Source organism: Aspergillus karnatakaensis (assembly GCF_047715665.1).
Source record: "Aspergillus karnatakaensis strain CBS 102800 unplaced genomic scaffold BJY04scaffold_79, whole genome shotgun sequence".
Classification (NCBI taxonomy): Eukaryota; Fungi; Ascomycota; class Eurotiomycetes; order Eurotiales; family Aspergillaceae; genus Aspergillus; species Aspergillus karnatakaensis.
Genome location: NW_027395791.1, coordinates 137,216 through 146,126, shown reverse-complemented (window position 1 = coordinate 146,126; position 8,911 = coordinate 137,216). Strand labels below are relative to the sequence as shown.

Genomic DNA, 8,911 nt, shown 5'->3' with positions numbered 1-8,911 from the left:
ACAATCCTAAAAATACGCCGGGACGACCAATGGCTCCCCTCGTCCCCGTTTTCGCGGCCGAGAACCTCCCAGACCATGTCAACATCGTGACCAGGAACTTCACAGAAAAGCGACGCAAGGGCGGCACCGTTGAGCTAGAGAAGTGCAAGCTGATGGAACTGGTACAATACTCTTGCAATCCTCCGCAAGATGGTATTCCAAAGCCGGGGGTGGTGGTCTGCAAACCGGTGGTACGGTTGTTCAGGCGGTAAGTTGGTCCTCAATCTTTGCGGTGCTTCAAGAATCAGAAGGGCGCTGACTATTTACCAGCTGCGCAGGTGGATTGACGGTCGAGACAACTGCGTGGGAGCCTCTTCGAATAGCGGAAGAAGAAGCGAGGCGAAAGCGCGAGGCACTGGATAATCCGAAAGCCTGATACTACGATAATGCGCCGCTGCATATACGGAGTTCGGATTGGCTTTACTTGCATCTGCGGAGCGGCATATGATAGCGAATCTCTTCTAAATTTCTCAATTAATTCACATGGGTATCTTATTGTATAATGCTCCAGGAAATGCAGGAAAAGGATATCGCCAACGCCGCCATAATGCTCTTGCCCGAAACCGACTTCACCCAGATTAAGTGCCGACCCAGCTCTCGACTCTTGACATATCCGGGTTATTCTTCGTACTGCTGACTTTCTCCTCCGGCCGCTGTCTTGCTGATGCTGCGTTGCGCCGCCAAAGGTCTCTTTCACAGTTGATGATGGGTGGTAGTTCGAAGCCTATTAAGCCTTTGGATTTGCTAGTTTTCCCTTCGGCTTCAGCTGCATTCAAGTCCAGCTCCATTGCGTTGGAGCTGGTCACTGTCGCGCTCTTTGACGCTTCCTTGGATAGCCCTTTGACTGTCTTTTCAAACATGCTCTCAAAACTCTCTGCTTTTCGACCCCACTGCTTCCTGTCACGACTCCCTGACCCAGGCTGATTGTCCTTGAATGCCGCCCGAGCAAGCTTACGCAGAGCTTCCTCTCCATGGCGCCCGTCATCCGCTGCCCGCTCACGTATCTTCCTTGGGTCCCGTTCTCGCTCGGTGAAGACCGGTGTATGACGATAGGTGTGTTTGCTCGGGAAGTCCGGGAAATGTTTTGGAATATACGGACTTCTGACGCGGTCATCTTCACCGCTCAGCTGCGGTCCAAGTGATGGCAGTATATTGAAATCGTCATCTTCGTCTGGAGGGGGACTAGGTAGTTGGGCAGGCACGGGTTCGAGCTTCGGAGGAGGTTGTAGGTAAGGGAGGAGCGAATTGACAGGTAAAGAGTGGCGCTTAAACGCGTATTCGATATCTTGAGGTATAGGTTGTTGTCTTCGGCTAGAGAGCATTGATGCGCGCGCGTATGAGGCAAGTCTAAAGAAGTCTAACACGCAATAAGTGTCAATGTCACTGCTTCCAAACAGTGGCTTAAACGCCAAAACATACACTCTTCTGCCGCATCGCGGAAACTCTCAACCGCGAGAGGGTCGGCAATATCAAATCCAGAACTCCGTAGCGACTGCCCTATGATGCGATTCATGACCTGGTCGACATAGGCATCATCGTTAATAGCTGGCTCCGGCAGGCCTGGGTCAACCGGTTCCTTCAAATGGTGGTGATGGTGATAATGACGCTTGGTCCGTTTAGTTTCAGGCTCAGCCGACTGTCCCAAAAAGTCTGAAAAGGAACGTTTGACGGCCGAATCTGAGGGCGCCATTGCGGGGGTGTGTTGGGGTGTTTCTGACTGCTGCTTGTTGCCATGATGAAGCCGCCAACAGCAGATCCCGTGTCCATCACGTGATATTTGACCTCAGGCATCAACTAGCTTCATGACCAGTTTGAACTGAGGGCACACTGAAGGTGAGACTCGTACGAAGACAAGAATTCTCTGGATGATAGGAGCTAGATGAGTGAAGCCACTATAACTGCTTGTCGGCGTGGATTTACCGGGATTGTTGTGTATAGAGCGCTGCCCTCATCAAGAGAATCAGGCCACTCAAAGCGGTCGCTTACGCTACTACCGCGCCGGATCGGAAAGCTTCAGTCGGCTTGACATCCAGCATCACCACTCTCCTCTCTCCCCCCCCACCCACCACCACCACACAAAGCAGAAACCTTCTCTGCTTCAGTCTCACAGGAACGACCCTTGTCACTCCCTATCACAAATCAGTCGCAATGGCTGCCACTATTGCCCCCATCACCGGCGTACGTTCTCCATCCCCACATCCAACTTATGACACCACCTCGAACCTCAACTTCTACCATATCAAAGAGCTAGAATGACTAACTTACCTGGTGTAAAGATTCTCCGCCGCAGCCTGGTTCTCGACCTGAGCACTGCTTTCGGTAAGCCCCTACCCGTTTCGATCAGCCCACCCTCGGAGCTCTGCACATATGGACGAGGGAATATTCTCAACGGAGACTCGGATGGCGGCTTGAGTGCGCGCTTGAGGCCATTGTACACCTCTAGAGCCTCGCGAGTGTCTTTGTTACGAGCTTGCGACCTCCGACAGCTGAACTATACCTGATCAATGACTAATTGCTCTGCTCCTATAGGCTTCGGTACTACCTTCGGCTACCTCTGGTGGTACGGTACGTTAAAGCCATTGAACCTTTCCCCGCGTTCAAGGATACACCAATGTCTTTGATCTGTGCATTGGATCTAGTATCTGACGTTTATCGATTATCTAGGCTACCACCTTCCCCGCGTCCGCGCCCGCGACAACTACTACAACCGCCTCGAGCAGGAGCGCGCCGCCGGCCAGGCATAGATCCATCTCTCATGGTTGTCGACACTCTATAGCATCCACTTAACCGGTCCCAATAAAGCGCTTTGATCTGTCCAATACCACGTCTTCGTCAGCTACCATACGTCAAGTCAAGAAGCAGCTACAGCTATGCTCAAGGAAGAAGCAGAACGCAGGACTTATACCCGGCTTCCCATCGTCCACTCTGCTTCTCTCAATTAATCTCTTGAGTTACTATCCGGGATCGGTCGATTGTTTGATCGAGGAGTTGGCTTTATATGATGTGATGGAACTCGAGAAAAGAGAAAGAAATGTTTGTTAGACTATCTATCTACTATCGATTATTTTCCTTTGTTTTTCTGCCTTACGCCATAGTTGTTTGTGTATATACACTTGTGCTCTGAATGATAGTGTTGTATACTACTCGTACTTGGTCTCCCCGTAAGAGAGGTAGAGATGGAGTATAACGAGAGCTTACCCTGTATATCCACGGGTATGCAGTACAGGGTAGCACGTTAGTTCCAAATCGAAACCCGTGGTTATCGTATATTGTTCGTACACCTAATGCTTTTTCATTATCAATCACAGTCAAGCTAGAAACTGACCAAGCAGTACAGGCGGTTGAGGTCTGAATGATCCTCTGATCCAGATCCAAGAAAATCATAGAATCGTATTCATAAGGGAATCTATCCAGTCGCTAAAGTGAACCGTAAGTTAAGAAACGGTGGTGATAAATGATGAAATCACCACAAAGACATGTCAAGCCACTTCCATCCCAGCAGAGCTTTCTCCCCGCCCTTGCCTTAGCCAAGCTCAGATCGCGTATAGTGTGCCATATCGCACGACATCATATAGTAGCTCTGAGCTATTGACCCGAAGCGCTGCCACTCGCTCTCCCTATCTATCCCTGTTATCGCGTGATCCCAGCTCTTTTCTTCTCGAGGTGAATGGAGACGATCGAGTAGCTGATCTTCGCCTTATATCTCTTATCGTAGCACCCTATCAAACTGGATGCTCCGGACACTCCCGCCACCCATCGAGTTGCGGACGTTGCGCTTAAACAGATCACGGTTCTGTCGTAGGTCCTCGGCAGCCTCTTTATTCAGCGGATCGGAGGCATTCGGTTCTAGGAAAAGGAACTAGTCACAAGGTCCGGTCAGCACCAGACCCTCATCCGGAAGCAATTCCGCGTCTTGATCTAAGATCAAAGGGAAAGGAAAGGAAGCACAAACCTGCATCCCCACAATAACCGCATTCAAATTGAGCACGGGTTTCCAATCCTCCCTCAAAATATTCAAGCAAACGTTCCCCTCCAGATCAATATTTGGGTGGTAGATCTTCTGCGTGCATTTGACTTTCGGTGGGTCGTGCGGGAAGTTCTGGTTCACGGCGAATGTGAAGACGAAGGAACCGCCCTTGTACATGCCCTCGTCCGGCTCGATGGTCAGCGTAAAGTTTAGAATATCGTCGGGGTCCGCGAAGGCCATTTTCATTGTGTTTCCGAGGGTAAGTTCTTGAAGATCTGGATGTAACACGTCACAGTGTTAGAGAATAAACATAGCGATGGGTGGCAGTAGCCGGAAGAGGTTTTCTGAGACTAAAAGGGTTGGGGGAGGACGTACCTCGCTGGACCCGTAGTTGAGCGGCTGTGACTTTCTTCTTCTTCTTCCCTGCAGCGCCTTCGGCATTTTCAGCCTGCTGCTGCTGTTGTTTCTGATGGTGGAAGGCGTTAGATCGGGTTGCGAAGGAATGCCCAGGCGGTCTGGGGTGCAAAAGAGAGAGGGCGTACCATAGACCAGATTTTGAGCATCTCGGATATGAAGACGGTGCAAGACCGTGAGTATGTGGCTAGCTGTGAGGGAAAGCTGGAGGTTTGGCGGAGGAAGCGATGGGGGACGTGAAGCGGCTATACGAGGGGAAAGTTGGTGGGGTTTGGCGCGATTAGTACTTCGTTACCTTTGCCACTGGACAAGGAGTTCACGGATCTCGGCAACAACGGAGACGGTCAGCGGAGAGTATTGAGTTCGTAGCGACTGAGGTGCAACAAGATCGTTTAGACAAGCAGAAAGAGTGTCTGTCGACTTAAGATTGAGGCTGGACTTTCAGGTGGGTGAATGAGCGGGTGGAGCCGCAGCCTGACGCCATGCAAACAACCGTTTGCTGCCTGCTGAGCCTACAAGTCTGTTCTACTTCCCATTCTTTGTAGGAGCCCCATTTCTATGCACGCTTTACAAGTCTCATTGATCTAGCTACTAGAAAGTCTACATAATATCAAGCGCTGCAGCCCTATCATAAGGATCTTGGGCACAGTCAAGTAACGAAGAAAACAGCGAATGAGCATCATATGTAAAATACAAGATCACAACAAAATGTGCCAAGAATAACTCCTGGGATCCACCCATGCAGTACATCCATTTGCAGGGTATCTCGTGCTTGACTTTTCATTAGGGAACATACTTCTACCGGCGGGCGAAGCAGCAGAGAAGACCGGTCTTTCCGAGGAACCAGGTGGCTCCAATAAAACGAATGAGGGCAATAACAGCGTTAGACCACAAAAGGGCCTGGAAGAAACGAGAAGTACGTTCGGTAGAGGTGTTCTGCGGGCTTATATTAGTATCATATTAGCTTAGTAGAGGATAATTCGACATACCGTGAACCCAAACTTGTCGAGACCTTCGCTGGTAATACAGACAGCGAGAAGACCATTGCTGAAAAGCCAGAATGTGACCAGCCTCGTACGGAAACTCTTGTACGAGTCGTCCAGAGACTTTTCCTCCTTTTCCTCAGGTGCCACATAAGGAGTCAGGGCACGCTTGACAGTGGCCTCGAACTGACTATCGATATCAGCCTGAGGCTTGTCAATTTCCTCAATAACGGCTTCTTTGCCTCCTTCTTTGGTTGTCTTGGCGGAGGGAAGAGCATCCGCTTTATCGGCACCCTTGGTACCCCATGAGACATCATGCCAGTTGGAGAAGGCGTAGACGTTCAAAATATTGATGTAAGACGACTGGACGGCCATATAGGCGGGGAAAGAGGTGAACATGTGCCAGGGGTCCAGGTACATAAAGGACGCAACGAAATAAAGACCGAAGGTGGCAGCGAGAGCGATGATAATAATACCGGCACCGCTAGACCCGAAGAACGAGCTCAAGAATGCACCAACGCCATTGCTGGTGTCAAAGTCCATGGGAGCATCACCCGAGAAGGCACGGACAACCAGGTATAGCGCATCCACGACGACGTAGAGCTGAACAATTCCAAAAAATACGAAAGATGCAAGGTATGAAAACTTGGATCCCTTGGGACGGTTACCCAGCGCGAGAATGAATTGCAGCAATAAGAACGCGAGATATCCGTATTTCACCAAAGTGTTGATGATCGGGGTTGCATCTCTGCCGAAGGGGAAAGAAGTGTTACCGTTGCTCGAGCTGGGCGTTCCGACCAAGTCCATGATAACGGAAGTAGTAAGCCAGTAAGAAGCTATAACCAGCATGTTAGAAATGTCATCAAATGAGTAGGGCAGACTTGAGACTTACCCAAAGAGAACCAACTCAAAATGGTAGAGAACCAGTTGTACAGCATTTGCAGATGCAAGAAGAACATTCGGATGATGTTGTGCCCACTCTTGTACATGCGGCCGAAATGCATGAGCGAATAGATACCGGCAGCAAAAGAGCCGTTCAACCAACGACGACGCTGGGAGATGAACTCAGGAGCACCTTCGGGCACATCAGTCTCACCCTTGGAGGCCTTGACGTATGTAAGATGCCACTTGGATCCAGCCTTGGCCACCAACTCGAAACACAGAATACGATCTTCGGCCAAGAACATGTTCTTCTTGAAAATGTTCATGCCCTCAATACCCTTCTTACCCAGCTGTTTCGAAAGAGTGTGATCACCATGGAAATATTGTTCTAGGGGACGGCCCATGATCGCGCGGAATCGGTAAGCAGAGAAAGCACCAGGCAACACACTGACATAACCAAAGGAACTCTCCAGAGGTTTATCAAGAATGTTACTGATCTTATACTCGAAGTTTTGCGCTGCAACCAATGGGTTGAGCAGTTTCTTCCAGCCTTTACCCAACATGGCGTGAATCTCACCACAAGCACCTCCAAGATCCTTGTCATTGTAAAAGGCCTCCCAGAGGTAGAGTAAGGACTTCGTTCCGGGCTTGGTACCAGCATCGAGAAGAATACAAACCTCAGGATTCAGAATACGACCAAAAGCGTTAAAAAGCCATCTGTGAGAGTTAATCTTCTTGCTGTTCTTCTGCTTGAGACAGAACATCATCTGCACGGGAGGAAGAGTCGTGGGGCCGTCATCCGTTGGCCGAATAAGTTGCTGGTTGGGTGTGACAGAAAGCTGAGTGGTGTATTCGAACTACTGTTTGTTAGCAGGTGGCTCCAACAATGATAATACCAAGGGCGCGTACAATGTGGGCCACGGTTTCTTTTCCATCGACGTCACGCTTCATGACGCCGTCCTGGTAAATACCGACTGTAGCAAGCACATCCAAAGTGTCCTTGTCGCAAGGATCAATACCGTCGAAAACAAGGCAAACGACGATTTTCTGCCAAGCAGGGCCACCCTTGTTCCAGAACTCTGACTTCTTGAGGTTGACAATATCACGAATGTTCTGCATGACACCGTGTAGGGTACGGGCTGTGAGCGTCTTATCTTCGTTATAGTAGGTAATGGCGATCAGCAACTCGGTGTGACGGTTGTACATCGCAGGACGAAGGTTGTAACCATTATGGAGAGTGAATTCGTTGGGATCACACGTCGCGGCAGTGTCTAGCCGGTGCTGTCAGTTTTTGAACTATCAATTCTCCATTCCAAGCTACTCACATCGCATATGCGTAAATTCTTCGCTTCCACCCTCGAGATCATTGCGATACTTGGCTTGGATAGCGTTTTGGATGGCGCTGGGGACTGGGTAGTCCACACTCAGTACGGAGCCCTGCACGAGTTTGACCTTTCTGGTGGCATAACGACGCAAGTTTCCACCGCCACCACCGGTAGCACCAGGAGCTTGTCGTTGGCGCCAAGCTTCTGTGGAAGAAGTCTCACTACGGGCGTAAGGTGATGCGACACGTCCGGGAACACCGAAAGCAGCCGCAGGGTTCTCTGACTGGCCGGAGTACTGCGAGTGGTTTCCGCTGTATGGATCGTGGAAGCCAGCATCTGGAGCATATGATTCTGTCAAGCTGTATCCCGAGGCCGGTCGTTGGATGGGCGACGTAGCATGGAGGCCACGTTGCTGGGGGTCGTCAAAGGGGCCAGCAAAAGGGCTCTGCTGGTTAGAAAGCAAACCCCGCGAAGCTTCTTCTTCATACTAGACGTGTGAAGTACAATGTTAGCCGCAAGGCACTCGAAACAAGGAGCACTGTGGTGAGCAGACTGATGCTTACCGAAGTGTTGTTGTTGTGAAGGTCCTGGAGCCGATGACCATCATCGTTGTTATTATACCCGCCAGGCGACTGGGAACCAGAACCTTGGTAGGCCATGGCTCTGGATGTGCGATTAGAATGCGGTGCCTGCGAACTGGACTTGCTCAATGTCAAGCAAGCTTAAGTTTAAAGCAGAACGCAAGGACTCGAAGGAAAGGGGTATCAGGGAAATCAAGGAGAGCGTGGATGGATGAAATTTGGCCTCGACTTAGGAAGGTCAAACAAAGCTGAGCCCGCGTTATAGGTCCACGCGGCACGGACAGGGGGGGGAATAGAAGGATAAAGATGAACAAAGTGAAAGAATTGGAAAAGCAAGATGAGAAACGAGAGTAGCAGATGGAGAAATAAAAAACGGAGCGGGACGAGGGAAGTTTGAGCTGAGGAGCCTAAGAGGCGCAGTGTTGTAGCAGGAACGTGGAAGAAGCCGCCAGGGCTGAGAGAGCAGGCCCAAAAAAACAGACACAGAAGGTGAGACAGGGTGCGTGTACAGTGAAGAGAGGAGTGTGAGAGAGACGGTGTGGCTCCCCCGTATATTTAGCTGCGACTAAAGTAGTCTGCTCTTGACCGTGGTTCAGGCGATGGCGGAGCTTTGTATGGCAAGTTGCAAGAAAGAAGAAACCGGGGTTCCAGGCACAATGTCAAAAATATTATAGAGTGCCACCCTTTTTTTTTTTTCTCTCTCTTTCACAAGACAGCTGT

The 8,911-nt window shown here is 50.2% G+C and overlaps 5 protein-coding genes across 5 annotated transcripts; 2 read left to right on the top strand and 3 right to left on the bottom strand.

The window, feature by feature from the left end:
• Positions 1 to 29: 29 nt before the first annotated feature.
• On the top strand, positions 30 to 415 carry BJY04DRAFT_223888 (uncharacterized protein; the record flags this gene model as incomplete). The annotated part of the gene is made up of 2 exons (XM_073717815.1): positions 30 to 247; positions 310 to 415. 2 exons carry the CDS (start codon positions 30 to 32, stop codon positions 413 to 415), a joined length of 324 nt encoding a protein of 107 aa, XP_073565471.1.
• Positions 254 to 2,046, bottom strand: BJY04DRAFT_155176 (TBP-associated factor 8 family protein). The gene is made up of 2 exons (XM_073708942.1): positions 1,459 to 2,046; positions 254 to 1,396 (listed from the first exon to the last, which is right to left on the bottom strand). The coding sequence occupies exons 1-2, from the start codon at positions 1,727 to 1,729 to the stop codon at positions 618 to 620; spliced, it is 1,050 nt and encodes a 349-aa protein (XP_073565470.1). The 5' UTR covers positions 1,730 to 2,046; the 3' UTR covers positions 254 to 617.
• A 141-nt stretch (positions 2,047 to 2,187) lies between these two features.
• Positions 2,188 to 2,783, top strand: BJY04DRAFT_223886 (cytochrome c oxidase subunit VIIa; the record flags this gene model as incomplete). The annotated part of the gene is made up of 4 exons (XM_073717814.1): positions 2,188 to 2,217; positions 2,316 to 2,451; positions 2,569 to 2,604; positions 2,704 to 2,783. The coding sequence occupies 4 exons, from the start codon at positions 2,188 to 2,190 to the stop codon at positions 2,781 to 2,783; spliced, it is 282 nt and encodes a 93-aa protein (XP_073565469.1).
• Positions 2,784 to 3,584: 801 nt separating this feature from the next.
• On the bottom strand, positions 3,585 to 4,893 carry BJY04DRAFT_155272 (NEDD8-conjugating protein UBC12). The gene is made up of 4 exons (XM_073708943.1): positions 4,549 to 4,893; positions 4,382 to 4,463; positions 3,992 to 4,281; positions 3,585 to 3,898 (listed from the first exon to the last, which is right to left on the bottom strand). Exons 1-4 carry the CDS (start codon positions 4,567 to 4,569, stop codon positions 3,746 to 3,748), a joined length of 546 nt encoding a protein of 181 aa, XP_073565468.1. The 5' UTR covers positions 4,570 to 4,893; the 3' UTR covers positions 3,585 to 3,745.
• An 86-nt stretch (positions 4,894 to 4,979) lies between these two features.
• On the bottom strand, positions 4,980 to 8,903 carry chsG (chitin synthase class III). Its single transcript, XM_073713089.1, has 6 exons — positions 8,174 to 8,903; positions 7,611 to 8,097; positions 7,195 to 7,556; positions 6,296 to 7,142; positions 5,410 to 6,239; positions 4,980 to 5,356 (listed from the first exon to the last, which is right to left on the bottom strand). Exons 1-6 carry the CDS (start codon positions 8,267 to 8,269, stop codon positions 5,219 to 5,221), a joined length of 2,760 nt encoding a protein of 919 aa, XP_073565467.1. The 5' UTR covers positions 8,270 to 8,903; the 3' UTR covers positions 4,980 to 5,218.
• Positions 8,904 to 8,911: the final 8 nt, after the last annotated feature.

Excerpts from the sequence above, each read along its gene's own strand:
- BJY04DRAFT_155272 (XM_073708943.1), bottom strand. The coding sequence starts at position 4,569 with ATGCTCAAAATCTGGTCTATG. Across the intron at positions 4,464-4,548 it reads TGCTCAAAATCTGGTCTATG|CAGCAGCAGGCTGAAAATGC; the intron begins GTACGCCCTCTC and ends CAGAAACAACAG. Across the intron at positions 3,899-3,991 it reads CGGTTATTGTGGGGATGCAG|TTCCTTTTCCTAGAACCGAA; the intron begins GTTTGTGCTTCC and ends CCTTGTGACTAG.
- chsG (XM_073713089.1), bottom strand. The coding sequence starts at position 8,269 with ATGGCCTACCAAGGTTCTGGTTCCCAGTCGCCTGGCGGGTATAATAAC. Across the intron at positions 8,098-8,173 it reads TTCACAACAACAACACTTCG|TATGAAGAAGAAGCTTCGCG; the intron begins GTAAGCATCAGT and ends TCACACGTCTAG. Across the intron at positions 7,143-7,194 it reads AAGAAACCGTGGCCCACATT|TTCGAATACACCACTCAGCT; the intron begins GTACGCGCCCTT and ends AACAAACAGTAG.
- BJY04DRAFT_155176 (XM_073708942.1), bottom strand. The coding sequence starts at position 1,729 with ATGGCGCCCTCAGATTCGGCCGTCAAACGTTCCTTTTCAGACTTTTTG. Across the intron at positions 1,397-1,458 it reads CCGCGATGCGGCAGAAGAGT|ACTTCTTTAGACTTGCCTCA; the intron begins GTATGTTTTGGC and ends ATTGCGTGTTAG.